The sequence below is a fragment of the Aethalodelphis obliquidens genome, unplaced genomic scaffold (genome assembly GCF_003676395.1).
Source record: "Aethalodelphis obliquidens isolate GAN/ISIS:26980383/991018 unplaced genomic scaffold, ASM367639v1 scaffold83, whole genome shotgun sequence".
NCBI classification, from domain to species: Eukaryota; Metazoa; Chordata; class Mammalia; order Artiodactyla; family Delphinidae; genus Aethalodelphis; species Aethalodelphis obliquidens.
In genome coordinates, this window is record NW_020838027.1 from 1,286,627 (window position 1) to 1,304,742 (window position 18,116).

At 56.4% G+C, this 18,116-nt stretch overlaps 1 protein-coding gene across 3 annotated transcripts in view; it reads right to left on the minus strand.

Moving 5' to 3' along the window:
- Positions 1–16,166, minus strand: part of CACNA1C (calcium voltage-gated channel subunit alpha1 C) — a 466,008-nt gene extending 449,842 nt beyond the window's left edge. For 2 of the 3 annotated variants that reach the window (XM_027093449.1, XM_027093448.1), the window contains exon 1: positions 15,396–16,165. In XM_027093449.1, the coding sequence (XP_026949250.1) occupies positions 15,396–15,444 (49 nt within the window). In that variant the 5' untranslated portion in view covers positions 15,445–16,165. Of the gene's footprint in view, positions 1–15,395 lie in introns of all 3 variants that reach the window. The other variant, XM_027093450.1, reaches the window with a different exon arrangement.
- Between the last annotated feature and the right edge of the window lie 1,950 nt (positions 16,167–18,116).

An 18,116-nucleotide genomic window follows, 5' to 3' on the forward strand; every position in this document is an offset into this window, starting at 1 on the left:
AGGGAAGGGAGGGAGGGAGGGAAGGAGGGGAGGGAGGGAAGGGAGGGAAGGGAGGGAGGGAGGGAAGGGAGGGAGCGAGGGAGGGAGGAAGGGAGGGAAGGGAGGGAAGGGAGGGAGGGAGGGAAGGGAGGGAGGGAGGGAGGGAGGGAAGGAGGGAGGGAAGGGAGGGAAGGGAGGGAGGGAGGAAGAGAGAAAGAAAAAGAAAAACAGCTTCAAAGACTGAGGAAGTTTACCACTATAGACCACTGCCCAAAACACTATAAAACATGTGCTTCAGTGTTAAGGAAAGAAACCAGAAGGAAGGAAAAGAATGCAAGATGCAATAAGGCTTCTTCACAAAGACTTTCTTGGAAGCAGGTGTCTTCTTAGTCACACCTACTGTGTGGTGTGTAAAGCACCCCAATTCAAGCCCCCCTCAGTCACTTGGTACACAAGAGGCTAAGGAGACACAGGGACATCTCCATGCAGTTAAAGCCCAAAGCCTCTCTTCTATGCTACTATTTTCTCAAATCACTTGGTACACAAGGCTATGGAGACACAGGGACATCTCCACGCAGTTGAAGCCCAAAGCCTCTCTTCTATGCTACTAGTTTCAAAACCATGGAGCAGGGCTATTCTGTACTCTTCCTGCCCCTCCCCCAAGACATTCTTTCTTAGAAAAAACTTAGCTCAGAAATAAATACTCCTTATGCATTTGAGCCTACACTACCATTTCCCCACACCGCTGACAGTATGCATAGGACCACACTCACAAAGTTTTCTCTTGCTGTCTTTCACTTAATCCCTTTGCAATATTTAAGTCATAGTCATTTATAAGTGGGGTTAAAAGAATAAACAGATTCTCAGTTGGAGGGCTGGGGAGAGTGGATACAGATCCCCAGACACAGGGAAGGGAAGTGATGCGACAAAACACTGAAGCAAGAGGCAGAGGTACCTGTACACGTGGGTCTCCTGGCGCCCAGACACACCTGCAGCTTGACACACCCCGTACCTGCACATGCCACATGCAGATCCTTCCCAAGGAACTCGTAAGCTTGGCCCCCAGGTGCTCGAGGAACCTTTCCCTAAGAGTCTCCAGTTCAGAGTTTCTGTTCATTCACTTCTGGGGCTGTAAACGTGAGCAGGTGACCTTTATTGCCATTTCACCCCCTCTCCTTTCAGACCATGACCTAACTGTAACCACTCGGGAGGCACCGGCCTGTGCCCACCCACGGCCAAGCGGGCGTGAACGAGACCTCATCCTGTGATGTCTCCAGGGGTCTCCCCCTCCAGGACACCAGGCCCATTCCGTCACTTCACCCACCTCAAGAGCATCTTTGTGTTGGAGGTTTTCTCCTCTCCTCCTCCATTCTACCAAAGCCAAGCCAAACTCCAAAGGTCCAGGCCTGGGACGCGTTGGCTGGCACTGAGGAGGCCTGGGCATCAGACTCAGAGCTCCTTCTGCAGCCGACACTCTGCCTCAGTCTCCCTGGAGTAGGAAAGGGGAACCAGAGCATTCTGTGGCCCAGACCCAGCAACAGCTCGGGTTGGGGTCAGCGCTGCCCTCGAGGTTCATCAGAGTAAGGCCAAACTCTGCAGGTAGGTATCCAGATGGGGCCCCACAGGTGGACAGGGCACCAGGCCCCAGAGGGCCACCATGGCACACTGCTTCCGGGCAGGCAGATGGCGGCTGGGCCACTTCCCGAGCCAAGACAGGCAGCGAAAATGGCTTCCAGGTAAAGGTCTCACCCCTTCCCAGGTATCCCACCCTGTGGTCAGGTGCAATCCCACGTGTAGGCGGTGGAGGGTGGGTGCAGGAGCTGGAGAACAGGGGCGGGACTTGGGGCCTGGGGCTGTCGGTACATTCCCCTGCCGGGAGGACGCCGGGGAAGTGCAGGGGCCCAGCCTCCCCAGCTCCGCAGCCGCCGTCCCCCCTGCCTCTGGGAGAGGCCCTCCAGTCCACCCGCTCTGCCCTCACAACCAGAGTCTCTGCTGGTGCCTCCTGGCATCAACTCCTCCTGGACCGAGAGTAAACTCAATGCCACCAGCAGGGGACATCCCCAAGGCACCCAAAGAATGTTACTGTCCTTTCCTTAAACATCCAGGATATCTGACTTGATTACAGGGAAATCCAGGCATTGCCAAGCTCAAATGGGGTCCAGTCTGAGATATTCCAGGGGTTTGTAACAGAAACGTGATATTCCGATATAATTATAAGGATACAAAGTCACAGAGCTGAGCACTTCACGAAGGCTAGCCAGTCCTCCAGAGGGCTCACATCCTAGGCCGGGAAGCTCGGCTGGTGTGGACTGGGGTGGGGAGGTAGGGTGGGAACACCAGAGGCAGGTCTCTCTTCCCCCAGACCCCTAATACCTCCCCTTTCAGCCTCACGCCCACCCCCCAACAGCACTCCACAGCTTCTCACGCTCTGCCAACCTGCTCAGGTCTGTTCCCGAGAACAGAATTCCGTCTCCTCAGCTGGGGCTGATCCTTCCCCTCCTGTCCTTACCCCACTGCCTACTGCCTTGGTCCACATCTGCTTCATCCACAGCCCCCCACCCATCCATTCCCACTCTCTCCTGTGCCAACAAATCCATCTCCTCTTTTCCCACTCACAGCCGAAACTCCTGGAAGAGTGGCCCTCACGTGCCCCCACTGCCCGCCAGCCACTCTCGGCATCACGCAGTCTGACTGCACGGCAGTCGCCCCGAGCCGACTCTCAAGGTCCCTGAGAACCAGGTCGTCACATCCAGTGGGACTGCTCTCGGTTCCCACCTCCCCTCCCCACCGCCCCACCTGACGCTGACAGCAGTGGCCTCCCCTCGCCCTCCACGACCCCTCGGGCGCAAGGCTGTCCTCCCTCCCGGGCCCCTCTGGCTCTGTCTCCTGTTTTACCTGCTCCAACGTCCTCAGCCCTACGTCGTCCCCTCCCTCTGTTCTCTCTCCCTAATAATTTCATCCATTTCCACAGCTTCAAATATCACCTTTCAATGAACTCTAATCCTGCACGTATGCTGGGTATCTCTCCTTTGGCCCTCCAAATCCACCCTCTATCCTTCCCACCTGGATACCCCCTCCCACCTGGATAGCCCCTCCCACTGGATAGCCCCTCCCACCTGGATAGCCCCTCCCACCTAGGTAACCCTCCCTACCTAGACAGCCTTTCCCATGTAGATCGCCCCACCCACACAGATATCACCACCTACCTAGATAACCCCTCCCACCTAGATAGCCCCACCCACCTAGATAGCCGTTCCCATCTAGATAACCCTTCCTACGTAGACAGAGGGCTTTCTTGCCCTCCAGCTTTTGTAGAGAAAACCCCTTCTTCTCTCTCGCCTGGACGATGGCAACAGCCTGGGAACTGTCTGTCCACCTGTGGTCTCAGACCACCCCTTCACCCTCTACCCTGCCACCTGACGAGGCTTCTGGAATAGCAGTTCTGGTCCACCTTCCCCTGGCTCGAACACTGCAGATGGACTTGAGCAGCCCACCGAAACCGAATGGGATGCAAACTCCAGCCTGCTGTGAGGGCTATCCACACATTCCCTTACCCTGCCGTTCTGGCCTTCTCTCCACTCCTCCCCACACATTGCCTGTGCGCTAAGCAAACTCCACTCCCCATTCCTTTAAAATCCAGTGCACGAGGCTGTCACCACCGTGCCTCCTGTTGGGAACGTGAGCCCTCCTCTCTACCCTGTTTCTGCCCACTCTTCAAGGCTCAGCTCTGTCAGCCCCGTCCTATGTGCTTTCTCCATTTACTCCATCTGAGTGTACCCCCTCCTTCTTTAACCCGTGAGCCCTTCGTCTTTGTCTCCCTGTGACGTCAAGCATGTTCTGCCCCTTATTTCAGCTGTGGGTATCTGTGCATCTTTCTTCCTACTGGACTACACACTCCCCAAAGGATGGGACAGCTGACGGGCCGCCACCCTGAAGGTCTCCTTGGATCCAGCGATCCTGTGAGCAGACTGCCTTACCCAGAGCAGATGCCCAAAACATGGTGAGAATGACTAACTGCCCCAATTCTGGGAGGGGAAAGCCAACTTAGGACTGTTTTCACCAAAATTGGCATGAGATTCCCCATTTTCAGGGCATTTCACAGTCAGTTTATCCTGAGAAAAGGCTCCCCATCTCCTGATCTTTCAGACAGCTGGGCACAGGTCAGAAACTTTGCCTTTTAAATGACTGAAAAACAGAGGCGCAGAATCTTCTCCACTGCAGACCACATGTGACATCTGAGTCACTGTAATGCCCTCGGATGTGCAGCTCAGAACCCCAGGACGTCTTGGGCAGCTAGACACGGTGACAGAGGCTTTGACCTTGCAGATACACTGTGCAACATTTCAGCTCTGGACAGCGGCCAGGACACACCTGTGAGCAGGACCAGGGAGGGGATGGGAAGGCAGAGCCCACAAGAGGGGGATTTACTAAAAGTTGGATTAAACTAAGTGTATCGGCCCGCAAAGGGCCTGACCTGCATTCCGTCTTAGCACGCTCACCTCTGCTAATCTAAGAAAGAACGCACACACGCCCCAGCAGAACCCGCCAATCAGGGAGCTGGGCAGCAAGAGCAGCTCGGCAGCCACGAGGCGGGAGGTCTGGGCCTGGGTCAGGACACGGAGCCCCGACAGATGATACAGTCAGGCTACAGGAGGAGCCCAGACCAGGGGACAGGGCTTCTAGCTATTCTGGCCCAGAAAGCCGTCTAACCTTAGTAGGGCTCCTGTAGGAATAAATGGCAGAACACAGAGGAGCCCACCTAGGTAAACAGAAGAGAAAGTCTACCATACACTATTCTGTCAACAGCTTCCCTAACCAGGCAAGTTGTTCAAATTTTCTAAGCCCAGGTTTCCTTATCTGAAAAAATGGAAATAATAAAACTCGTCCCATTACTTCAATGGGTTTAAAAAAAACAAACTGCTGATACAGTAGATGTGAAGAGGATTTAAAAGGTATTTTAAAACAATCAGAAAATAAAATGAAGTTATTACTTTCAGACACAACAATTATTGGAAGAAATAGCCACCCCCAGTTTGAAAGGGTTTCCTGAGTCACTAATTGGTCCTCCATCTCCCCAAGGGGCCACCAAGTGTTACTGTCGCCTTCCCCTCCTCCCGATTTCCTGACTCCCTCCCCGGGTGTCCCCTGTTCCTCACACACCTTTCCCTCCCTCGCCTAGACTGCAGCTGTGTGAGGAGCAGGCAACAGCCCTGGGCCCGGCTTTCCCCCCAGGCAGCCCCCGGGCTGGAGACAGAGGCCCCTCACCAGCTACCTCCTGGCCACGCTGCCCCTCCACCAGCGCAGAAGCAGGGCCGTGGGGGGTCTCACCCGGCCACACGGCATCCATCCTCTCCCAGGGTCCTCGCGGTTCCCAGGCGTGGGCACTCCTGGACTACGGACGGGCAGACGGGGACAGAAAGACAGATCAAATAGCTCTGTCTTGCCAAATACCCGTTTCCTGCCGTTACAAAGCCCAGGTGGCAGGAAGGTGAGCGCTGAACTGGATGTGGACACCTTCATTATTTGGGGAAGGGGGGAAGCATCAGTTACTCCTCCAGCAGCGCTGGATTGTTAAACACCTAATTAAAGTAAAAATTCTGACACCGGCCCTGGGAGCCCAGGGGACAGACTGGACCCTCACTACCGCCACAGTGGAATTTCTTGATCCGATATCCTCGTCTACACAGGATTCTACTGGGGGAGGAGCCACACAAGGAAATGGGCTCTTCTAACCAAAAAGCCGTAATTCAGACCCAGCAATTCCACTCCTGGGTCTATACCCTACAGAACTGAAAAGAGGAACTCAGATACTCGGACTAACTAACCAACCTCATGTGCTTCCTTTTAACTGCGTCATTTATCACGTGGTTCATTTATCAGGGGAACTGCAGCATTATCCACAGTAGCAAAAGGTGGAAACAGCCCAAGTGGCCATCAACTGACAAATGGATAAGCACGATGTGGTCAGTTCACACAGTGGAATATTATTCAGCCATGAAAAGGAATGACGTTCTGCCACCCATGATACAACGTGGACGAGCCTTGAAAACACCATGCAAGTGAAATAAGCCAGACACAAAAGGACAAATACTGTGTGATTCAACTTATATGAAATATCCAGAATAGGCAAATTCATAGAAACAGAAAGTAGACTAGATGTTACCAGAGGCTGAGGAGAGGGAGGAATGGGGAGTCGTTACTTAGAGGTTACAGAGTTTCTGTTTGGAGTGAAGAAAGGGTTTTAGAAATAGCCTGGCAATGGTTGTAGAACACTGTGAATGTAATTCATGCCACTGAACTGTGTACTTAAGAACGGTTAAAATTGAAAATTTTGTTTTATATATTTCATAATAAAAGAAATTTTAAAGGTCATAATTCACATCTTCAACTACCAGTAGATGTGACTTACAGACTTAGCTTTGCTGAGATAGTTAGAAGAAATAAATCTTAAAATCACTTTTCATGTCACTGAAAGAAAGTGCTTGACCTCAGCTCCGAACGACACCCAGGTCCCTAACTAACCTCACGTGCTGCCTTTTAGCTGCAACATTTATCACGTGGCATTTATCAGGTGAACTGTCACAAAAGACCTAGATCTGAACGCAGGGAATGCGCTGCCCTCAGTGAGGCGACACAGGTGAGCCCCAGTGACCAAATTAACATCAATTCGGTTACTGTCAGGGATGCACGAGAATCCACAGTCACTCGGGGTTACAGGGGTCGGAGCGGGTATGGGGAGTGACTGCCAGGGGGTGCGGGGTTTCTCTTCGGGATGATGAAAACATGCACGAACTGGACAGTGGTGATGGTTGCACAGCCCCGTAAAAATACTCAACTTCATTGGACTGTACAATTTAAAGGTATGTGAAATGTATCTTTCACAGTAAGTGAACTATATCTCCACCAAGATGTCCTTTAAAAATCGATAAATGCATAACGTATGCAGTCAGGGTGCTCAGCCTGCAAGGACGGGCCCCGAGCTCATGAGAACCTCGTTGGAGAATGGAGGGCCTTATTTCCAGGAGGGAGTTACTGGGAAGACATTCCAAGAACGTGGTGAAGCGAGGCCCCGCCACGAAGCGGTCATCTCAAAGCCAAGGCTGGACAGATGGAGGTCCCCACTGGGATCTGAGGACCAAGCAGGGTCCAGGCAGGAACCTCGGGAACAAATGCACAGCTAGAGGAGGAGGTGGGAGGGGAGGCGTGTGGAGTGACCACAGGGCAGAAGGAGCGTTCCGCTACTTGTCCACCACAGTGACCAGCAGAAGCCGGAGCTTTCACAGAGCAAATCCAAGCCAGGCTCCGCCAGGCTGGCTCAAGGTCATCTTTCCTCAGCCCCACGTGGAGAGAGAAGCGAGACAGCACATGCTTGGGAAGTCCCACAGACCTGAACTTAATTCCCGGCTCCAACAGCGTCTGGATGACCTTGGCCACGTTACTCAAGACCACGGGTCCTTGGTTTCCTCATCTGAAACATGTCATTAATACCCACCCGTAGGACGGGCGTAGGACGCAATGCTGGACACGCTGACGTCCGGTACGTGGCAGCTACTGCCTCTGCCCAGTCTACAACTACAAAACGATGGATGCTGCATTGCAATACAGATTACTTTTAAAGTAAAAATAAAAAGTGGACGGCCCCGCAGGTCACAGGCCCAGAGGCTGGGAGGTGGGTGTCGAGGGGAGCAAGGTGCAAACTGAAACGCACGTTTCCCAGCACGCTTTTTGTTTTGTTTTGTTTTGTTTTTGCGGTACGCGGGCCTCTCACTGTTGTGGCCTCTCCCGTCTCGGAGCACAGGCTCCGGACGCGCAGGCTCAGCAGCCATGACTCACGGGCCCAGCCACTCCATGGCATGTGGGATCTTCCCAGAATGGGGCATGAACCCGTGTCCCCTGCATCGGCAGGCGGACTCCCAACCACTGCGCCACCAGGGAAGCCCTCCCAGCACGCTTTTTGACGATGAGATTGTTTTTGCTTCAGGAAACTAAAGGCTAGTCTGTCACTTAAGGTGTGAAATTAAAGCCCTTTCCTATTTTGCTTGGTGTCTTAAGATGCCGGATGGAGCTGCTCCCTCCCGTTACCTACAGACTACCAGCACTTTTGCTGTGTACCTTTAAAAAGTAGTTTATTTTCCAAAGCCAAGGTTTACATTTGAAGCAAAGTTCTATTTGCCAGGCAGCCTGTCCTCCCGTACCAAGGAGTGACGTTTAGGTTTGGGGAATTCATGTTGGAAAGTGAGGACAGACTGAGTGGCCCGCCAGGCTGCGTCCTGCTCTCAGTGGCCCTATCTTCGCATGTTTGGACCAGCAGAGGACTTCTGGCCAGTTCAGAAGGCAGAACCCCGGGCCTCAGGCTGCAGGCGGGGACCACGTGCCAAGGCCGTGAGGAAGCCCTGCCTCCCGGGGTCCTGACCCTCAGGCTGGTCCCACAGTCCTGGGACCCCGCTGACTCAAGAAGAGCTCAGAAGAGCTGCCACCATGCAGTGATTTACACTCGCCCTCCCATTCGGAGCCTCGCGGCCGCCCTGCAAAGCCAAAACCGGCTGGCTAAGGATCACTGTCTCCATTCTATGGATGAAAAGCAGGAGACCTGACTCCTTCGAAACGCTCAGAGAGTCAAAGACTGCGACCCAAGTCATCTTCTAGGTGTGGCCTTATTTACTTTTCTTTCTTTCTTTCTTTCTTTCTTTTTTTTTTCTTTACTTTTGCTAACTAACACCTTTGAAAGGTTTTAGCCCAACATGGCTTATTTTGGAAGGAGAAAAATATATAAATGACTGAACATGACACAATGGTTACAAAGTAAATAGAGCTTAATTGAGTAATCAAGTCAACATTTCTCAACATTTCTGCCCACAGGCAATACGGGGAAGAACATTCGTTTACTGTCTGGATTTTGGCTTGCTTCTCTAAAAGACAGGAGACAAGATTATTTTATTTTCCCTTCAGCTAGTTTCCAGCGGGCAGCGCCACGCGTAGCCAAGTGTATTAAAAGAAACCCCTGTTGGCAAATGGGCAGCTTGAATATTTCATGAAATTGTGGCAACACTGTGTTCTGCGATGGTGGCTTCCTCCAGGGATCTCAGAGGCTACACCTCCGAGAGTGAGTCGGGCGCAGGCCCTGTCTTAAAGCTAGAGACCAGGTCAGCCTCACAGGCCTTCCGGTCTCTGGGAGCATCAGGTCAGATGCCAAAGGCTTGGGGATGGTGGGAACGTCGGAAGGAGGCCCCAGATGATCCCTTTCCCATGCCGAATTTAGATCTCTCCTTACCTAAATATGTCCCGGGAAGAGGAGGGGTCCTAGGGGACCAGCCCAGACAAGGGAGCAGGGGAGCCTTTGTTCCCACACCTTGGTAGACTCGGGGGCAGCCTGGCCTCTGGCCGCGGCAGCCTGACCGCCCCGGGCTTTCTACCTGTTCTACCTGCACTTCACCTGCACGTCCACCCGCCCTGTGGTTTCTATGCAAAGTCTGCCGGTCCACAAACAGCCCCCAACCCCTCCCCAAGGCAGCCCGACAGCCCAGCCTGGCCTCTCCCTCAGGGGCCGAAATGAGCCCTGACTGGGGCAGAAAGGAAGTGAGCAAATAAAAAGGCCTGGAGGCAAGTCCGTTCGCAGACAGAACAGTGATCTGAGTTTTGCAGGGGTTTCCTGTGGACACGTATGAACCTTTACCCTGTTGTCTAAGATGACTCTTCAATCCTCCCAGTGAGAGGCAGCCCCCAGCTCTGTTTCCAAACCTAATACCTCAGACATGACTTCAGCCAGAACAAAGCCAGCGTCGGCAGAGGAGGCCGGCGGAGAGGGTAAGAGGGTTACCAGGCAAAGGCTACCCAGAAACACCGGTCGATGCGTTCAGAGCACCAGCGTGCACCACGCACGTCAAGAGGTGGCAGGAGGGCGGAGAACCGAGGCCGGGTTCCAGTCCCGCCCCTCCTGGGTGACCCTGCAGGAGCCTGTCTTCTCAACTGGAAACGGAGTTTGTTCCTCAGGTTCCTTTGCCCATAAAACCTCCTGATCCTAGAGAGTAAATTCCCGAAGAGACGCATTTACTCTAGGTCTGCCTGACAACCCTTCAGAGAACATGAGTGTGGAACCGCCCCCTCCTTGCCCCGTCTCTCTCTCTCTCTCTCCCTCTCTCTCTCTCTCTCTCTCTCTCTCTCTCTCTCTCTCTCTCTCTCTCACACACACACACACACACACACACACGCACAGCACCTGAGCACCACGGTGAAGCGGCCGTGCGGTGGCGGCCTGGCTGGGGCCTGGGGGAAGGGACCACGGGATTTCGAGCTCTGGCCGGTTAGCCCCCTCTGCCTCACCTCTGCCCAATGCCAAGTCCCCAGCATCTCCGGGGAAGTGAGGGCCTATTTTCAACCTCTGTTTCCCTCCTGACCTGCGGGCCCAAACTGCCCTCCTCTGTCCCGTGGATCCCCACTTAGATTAACTCAGTTCCACAAGTAGCGGCTGTGTGCCCCACGCTCCCCCAGATACTCCAGGGAGCTGGGTCTCCTCCTGCGGCCCCTGAGGCCCGCTCACAGCTGTGCCTCCCGGGTCCCCTGCCCACGGCAAGGAGGCAGCGAGGCCCCCGGGGCCCCAGGTCAAGGCCTGGCCTTAAGCAATGGGCACCCCATCTGGGACCCGAGCCACACACACACAGGAGTCATGTCAGCCCCCATTCTGCGTCCCCCCAGGGATGCGGGGTAGTCCCTGCGTCCCGGCTCCGAAACAGCGCTGAAGGCCCTCCGTTTTCCCAGGGGCGTCCTGTCATTTTTACTTGTTTTGTACAGTACCTAACCTTGAGGTTCATGTAAACAGGTGTTTACTAAATTATTTTAATAATGACAGCCATGGCTGGCAGTGTTGTTTCATCATCAGAACGTTTAGCACTTATGTCGTCAAATATTCACCCCATGATATTTTGCACAATTCCCCGTGGCTTTTTTTTTTTAAATCAGTCTTCTGCTCTCCTCTGCACAGCCCACCATCAACTTAGGCAACCGTGGGGACAGAACCTAGGAGGAGGCTAAATCAGTGCGATTACCTCGCTAAGTGCTGTAGTTGCTGAGTCTCCAGGTATTTCCCAAACAGTCCATCAGCTTTCTTCAGTCCACCCTGGAAAATAAAGTCATCTGCCGATTTCGAAAGCAGAGCGCAGATTCCAGAGTCCCCACGGGGACCAGCGGGATGCTACTGGCCGACTGGTCACCACCACATGGCAGACCCCAGCAGGAGGTTCCCAGGGACAGGACGAGGGTGCTCCAGCCACGCCCGCACATTCTCAGCTCCTCCACGGCCAGGGCTCTCGGACCCAGGAACTCGCTACAACAACCGAGAAAGCGGAGCGAAGAAAGGGATAGAAAAGAAACCCCCGGGAGCTGGAACACAGCACTGAAAGTTAGAACAAATCTCAGTTACTTCCTAACCCAGGTCTCGGGAGCTCTGCTGCCATTACCCAGCATGGGAGCAGCCAGATTCGTAAACAGCTGTGACGTGTACCCAGTTGTTGTTGTGTTTTTCCCCTAATAAAGTTAGGAAAATGTCTCCTTGCCTTTGAGCTGACAAGCTCTGCAACCCTACCGGCCAGGCTTTCCAGCTCCCACACTCCAGGTTGGCCCCAGGCTGGGCCTGGGACCCCCGGGCCCCTCTGGTTACCAAGCCCTGGTGAGAAAATTAATACGGGGAGGAAGTTAATATAGGGCGTAACGGGTTCAGGCAAGCAGGATGCGGCCTGTGCTGGAGATCAAGGCGAGGCTGCGGCAGGAGGGCGAAATCCAAAGTGGGTTCGTTACCGGAGAGAGGGTGAGAGGTCGGCGAGGGCGGGTCGTGCCGGGGGCCCCTGGTGTGCGCGCGGCGGGCACTCTGGTCCTCGGAGGCCTGCGCCCTGGGGCAGGCACGCAGACCGAGGCACAGCAGCAAGGAGTGCCCTGCGGAGCCTCGGCCCCCTTGCCCAGCCCCGCAGGTGCCCCTCCTGACTCCCAAGCCCTGGGGCGCCACCTCCTGGAAGAGGCAGAAAGCACACCCCCTCTGGTCTGGGGGCTGCATTCATCCGTCAAGCGTCAAGGCCCGCGCTAGGAGGTGCGGATGCAAAGACCCCCACCCAGGGGCCTCAGACCCCCACCCAGGACGTCCCTGCGTCTCCTTCTGCATCTGTCTTACACCCAGAAGAACCCACCTCGGGCAGTTTTAAATCACAGAGAAAACAGAAGGAAGAGTCCCAAGTCACCCCCGAGACTCAGGGGCCAACGGCTCACCATCTACTGTACCTGCAGCATCTACCTGTAGAGAACCGTTCACCCAAGGCGAGGCACCGACGTGCCACGGTGTCAGGGCTGCATCACCAGTGTTCCTGTCTGCTACGCACCGGGTCCCCAAAGGGCTCTAGGCTCTTGTGCAATCCCGTATTCAGCGTGTGTGCACATCTAAATACTGTTAGCATGTGCTCCATGGAAATAAGGAACAATTGATTCTTGTAATATATTCTATTGTATAGTACTCTGATAGCCTGGAAAGTATGTGAACAGTATTAGGAACAGTATCTGGAACCCCAAGAGCCCTGTTTCTCTGGGCTCCTCCATGCAGAACCCAAGAAGCAGCTAATGTCGTGCCTTCTTCAACCTGTGCAAGCTGAGGTGCAGTAACAGCGCTCTCTGACCACCGATCATGACTATTATTACTTTACTATGATGATAATAACCGTTCTGCTGCATCGCTAAGCAGTGCTCTGAAAAGAAAAGCACAACGTGTCTTCCACTCCCAGAACGCGCTTCCCCCTCTGCCTTGTCTCCAGCAGATAAGGGACGTTCTGATGTTTTATTTGTTAAATGGTTGACTATTAAGAAACTCATTTGCTAGCTGGAGGCTGCAATGGAAAATCAGCCCCGAAAAGCGGGAGGCTGGTGTGGGACCAGAGCAGATGGGGTGCTGGAGGTGAGGGGAGGCTCACGAGCCCCTCGCTGCCTGAACCCAGGGTGGGGGGCCAGCCCTCAGGGAACCTGCGGGCTGTTCCAACGTGCTGACCCCCGTGTCCACACCCCGACCCCCAACACACACACACACACACACACACACACACACACACACACACACACACCACTGCAAAACTGGGGCAAAAGGCCTTGCATTGAGCTACTCGAGTCTGTCGGGAAGAGGAAGATGTAACCCCCGCCCCGGGCAACTTCTCCAGCCTTGCACTCCGCCGTCACCACCCGGCGCAATGCTCCCTCTTCCCTCTCTGCTCCTGAAACCCTACCCCTGGGTACGTTTCATCGCCCCATTAGTTATGAAGCCACAGCAACCCCTTTCCGGCAGACGTCCCTGCTTCTCCAGGTCTGCCCACCCACCTCCGTCACCCTCCTCCCCTCCTGCCCCAGGAAGACCCAGCCATGCCAACGACAGGGCGCGGGGAGGTGGAGGGGAGGCCGGGGTCCTGGGGCTCTTACACCTGAGAACCGCATCCGGGAAAGGAGGCAAAACTGCTCTGTGAATTATATAATCACTGCGGCTTCAAGGGAGAGAAATGGGATCCAGGTTGCCATAGTGTTTGTGGCGTGTGGCTGGGAAGGCGGCGCCCGGCCATGCTCCCTGCTGCCGGCCCCTCCATCTTCCCCACAGACCTCGTGGGGCCGCGGCTCCTACTCTGAGTGTCTGCTCCCTGCACACGGGTGGGGGGGCGCGCTGGGGCACCAAGGGGCAGAAGGAAGGAAGGAAAGGGCCAGAAGGGGTTTGTCCTGCACGGGGAAGAGGCCTTGCGAACGGTTCAGGATTTGCTGAGGATTACCACCACGTGAATAATAATCATGACCACAGGCCACTGCCATTGTCAGGGACAGCGAGGACGTGGCCACTGGGCTCTCCCCCTCAAGGCCGCCTGGACTGAGCTGGGAGCCTGGAGGGGAGAAAGTCATCCCTGCTGTTCACAAACATCACCCTTTCTTTTGTGTCCCTCCTGGCCTCCCTCCGAATCCATCCACGACTCCATCAGGAAGGGCACAGGGGAACAGGTAGGGGTGGGGCACGGGCTAGAGAAATCCAGGGACAGAGCTTCCCTTGTGACCCCAAAGCCCTGGCTCACCCTAGAACCCACGACCCTTGACACAATCCTTCCACCAAAAGAGGCCCAAATTCCCCCACTGCTGCCCAAGCTGGAGATGAGTTTCAGGTTGGACGGAGACCAGGGAAGCTGCTTGGCAGCCTCTGGCTCTAAAGGGTGGGGGCTCTGCCCGCTAGCGGTGGGGCTGGGGGCCTAGGGAGGGAGGAGGCTGGAAAGGAGAGGGAGGGATGGAGACAACCCCTCCACCAGGCTGTCCTCAGAGAAGCCCTTGATATGCCCAGGAAGTAGCAGGACCAACAGCGACAGGTATGGAGAAGGAAGAGATTGGAAGGAAGAGTGTAAACAGGGAGGCTTGGGAAACGGGGAGACAAGAGAGCCTGCACCCAGAGGCAGAGGAAGCCACGGGGAAGGCAGAGACGGAGCTGGAGGCGGCCACACTCCAGCAAAACCGTCCCTCTCTGCTCCATCATAATCTTAATTGCCGAGCAGTGCCAAAAAATAATAACTTGTTAATACGGGCGGCGGGGGTGGGGGGGCGGTGAGGGAGAAAGTTTCCAGGAAGTGGGGAGTTGCCTGAAAGCCTTTCCCTCTTTCAGGGGGAGCTGCTGACACTTGATGCCAAGGATGGAGATACTGGGAAAACACTGGGCGACAGTGTGCAGCCGCGTGAGCTCGGCACACCCTTTTATTATTGCCTTAAAACATGAAAAAGCAGAGCCCACACACCGCCCGAATTCTAAACGCTGACATCCTCAGGTGCTAGCCCACATGTGGGTGCGAATAAGAACACACGGGGCGTAGGCGCGCGGGGGTCAGCGGCCGCAAAGAGGTGGGTGGGTGTAGGTGAGCCGGAGAAGAGGGACACAGGGAGAGAGAGAGAGAAAGAGAGAGATGGGGGGGGGGCGGCGGTCCACAGGGAGAGGGAGAGAGAGAGGGGAAGGGAGGGGCGCCAAGACTCGAAGCCGCCCCCTTGGAGCGCGCTGCCCGGGCGGGGGCGCCGGCCGGCCTGGTGCGGGGAGCGCGCGCGCACTCCCAGCCGCGCCCGGGCGAGGCGAGGACCCCGGCCCACCGGGCTGGGGCGTCGCCGGCCGGGTAGTCGGGCTCTCCCGACGAGCGCGAGCCAGCGAGGCCGGAGCAGACACTTGGGAACTTTTCCCCTCGCCCGGAATTCTCCGGACGCGCGGCTCGGGGGCCGCGGGCGCGGGCGGGGGAGGGGTGGGGATTTTCCGCTCGGGCTCCGCGCGGTTCGGCCAGGGTCTCGCGGGCCCCCGGCCGCTGAGGGAGAAGGACGAGCGGCGGGGACCGGCCGGGGCCGCGGGGCGCGCGGGCGAGGCCGGCGGGCGCGGCGGCGGGGTCCAGCCTTACCTTGGTGGTTTTCCTCCGGAATGTACATCCTCGTGTTTTCATTGACCATGGACCAAGAATTGTTTGAAAAGGAGAAGCCACAAAGAGGAAGAAATGTCAAACACGCCCGAGCGGGTCTGCACTAATCCCTGCTCCGAGGCCGGCGGCTTTCGTGCAAAATTCGAGGAAGCCGTGGATCTGCAGTCGCTCTTCTGCCCTTCTGATGATTACCTGATTCCCATTATTGCATCAAACACCAAAAACTGATCCTTTCCACTACTGCCTCCTTCAGTGAAATTGTAATGCATCCTCAGCACATCCGGGCCCCTTCCAAGAATTCAGCGCCGCACCTCTGGCGGCCACAGCATTTGAAAAAATAAATGGGAAGGCAGAGCGAGAGGAGGCGGAAGGGGAGAGGGGAGCGCGGACCCCAGGGCGGGAGAGGCCCGCCGGCCGCCGGCCTGAACCGTCTCCGCCCGCTCTCGGCGCGTCCTCCCCGGCCCTGCTCCGCTTTCCTCTGCCCGAAGGTCCGACGAGTCCCGAGGGCGAGGAGGCAGGAAGGCGCCGCCGCTCCGGGCCGCGCCGCGCGCCGCTCTGGCAAGAGCTGTTTCTGCAGAGGCGGCGAGAGGGAGCCGCCGGCAGGAGCGCGAAGCGCGGCGCTCACCCCGCGGCCCGCCGCCCCGCCCGCCCGGCGCGCCCCAGGCGGACGCTCTGAACGCTTCCAGATGTGGCGGCGGCGCGCGGGGCCGGGCGCACGGCGCGGGGCGCACGGCGCGGGGCGCGCGGCGCCGACTCGAGCCCGGCCCGAGACCCCGCTCGCCCCGCCGCCCGCGCCTCGGCCCGCGTGCCGCCCGGACACACCCCTCGCGCCCCGCCCCGGCCCCCGCGTCCTGCGCGGCCCCCTCGGCGGCGAGGCCTCTGGCGCGCAACTCCAGGAGGGGGGGGGGGCATCTGCCCACCTAGAGTCTCTGCGGATCGAGCCACTGCGCGAAACAGCAAAAGGAGCCGCGGCGCCACGGCTCTGTTTGGTGGATTACGACCAGGGCGGTTGCACGAGTGGCGTGGATGCGGAGAGACGGGGGCAGAGAGAGAGGGCCCGAGAGGCGGAGCCTCCTGGCGAGGCAGCGGTGCCTAGATGTCTGAGCAGACTAATAGACCCGGGTTTTCTTAATTCCTCCGAGGCCGCCGAGCACGTGTGCTACCAGGATATCCTCACCTTCTCCTCTTAATTATTTCTGCCACTCCGGCGGGAATCTGTTGAGCGCCTGTCCTTCCCGGAGCAGCAAACCTTCCTCCCAGTCACTCAGGCAGCCACTGAAGGTCCATGGCACCCCCTGCAGGTCCGGGCTCCTGAGAGCGGGGCTGCCTGAGCCCTGGCAGGGGTGCCTACAGCTCCCTCTTGGGAAAACGCCCCCCTTCCTACCCTCAGACCACCCCCCCCTCCCCATCCGCACTCCTCCTCGGGGGAGCCCATCCAGCTCGGTGTGTCCAGCCCAGACCTCTCTTCCTGATCGCCAGGCTACCCAGCGCTCTCGGTCTCTGCTCGGAGGCGGACGGACATCTCAAACCTAACGTTTCCAAACGCCGAACTCCCTATTCTCTGTGCCAAACCTGCTCCTCAGCAGCTCCCCATCTCAGCGGATGGGCCCAAAACCTGGAGTCGTTCTTGACTCCTTTCTCTCTCATCCTCTCATCTGGTCCTTCGGGAAATCCTGAAGAATCGTGCATGTGACCACTTCTCAGTTCCCCTGTTGCTACCCCGAGGTCTGAGCCGACGTGGTCCCTCACCTGAGTTCCCGCAGAGACTGCTGCCCCGCGTCTACCCTCCCTCCCCTACTTTGGTATCTTCTCAATATGGCATCTAAAGGGACCTGTCCCAGCACCGCACTGCGCAAACCCCCCAGAGGTCCCCAGTTCACTTAGTAAAAGCCAGGTCCTCAGAGCAGCCTCCAGGGACCCACAGAAACAGCGGGTACAGCTGCTCTTATGGCCTCCCCTACTGGTCTCCCACTGCCCCAGCCTCACTAGCTCCTAGCAGTACCCCAGACTCTCCAGGAACACCTCTCCCTCTCTCTCTCTCTCTCACACACACACACCCCTGGAGCCCTTTGCTCTAGCTGTCCCTACTGCCTGCAGCCCTCTCCTCAGCTACCCACCTGATGAACCCCTCACTTTCTTCAAGACTGCGCAAATCTCACTTTCTCAGCGAGGTTCACCCTGACCACCGACCGTACTTAGTACATTCAGACCTCAGTATCCGCGGGTTGCGAAGCCGTGGATGCAGAACCGCGGATACAGAACCGCGAGTTGCGGGGTGGGTGGACCAAACGACACTATTTTGTAACAGGGACTTGAGAGCCCACGGACTTTGATATATGCGGAGGGCCTGGAACGACCCCCCCAACCAGCCCCTCCAGCGCTCTCAATCTCCCCTTCCGCTACTTTTTAATCGGTGTTTAATCCCTGTCTAACATGCTGTACGGTCTACTTATTCATTCATTGCATTGTTTAGTGTCTGTATTCCCCACTAAGATGTAAATCTCAAGTGTATAGAACAATGTCTGGCAGAGGGTAGTTAATAAATATGTGTGGAATGAGTGTGTGAGTACCTGAGATCCCACCAGTCCTGCATCAAAATGCCTCCATCGGCACCCTCGTGCATGTCTGAAACCTCACCGCTCCAGCCCCATTCCTTTGGCCAAGGGTTTGGGCCCCAGCTTAAAATGCAAAGGCCCCTGTGAG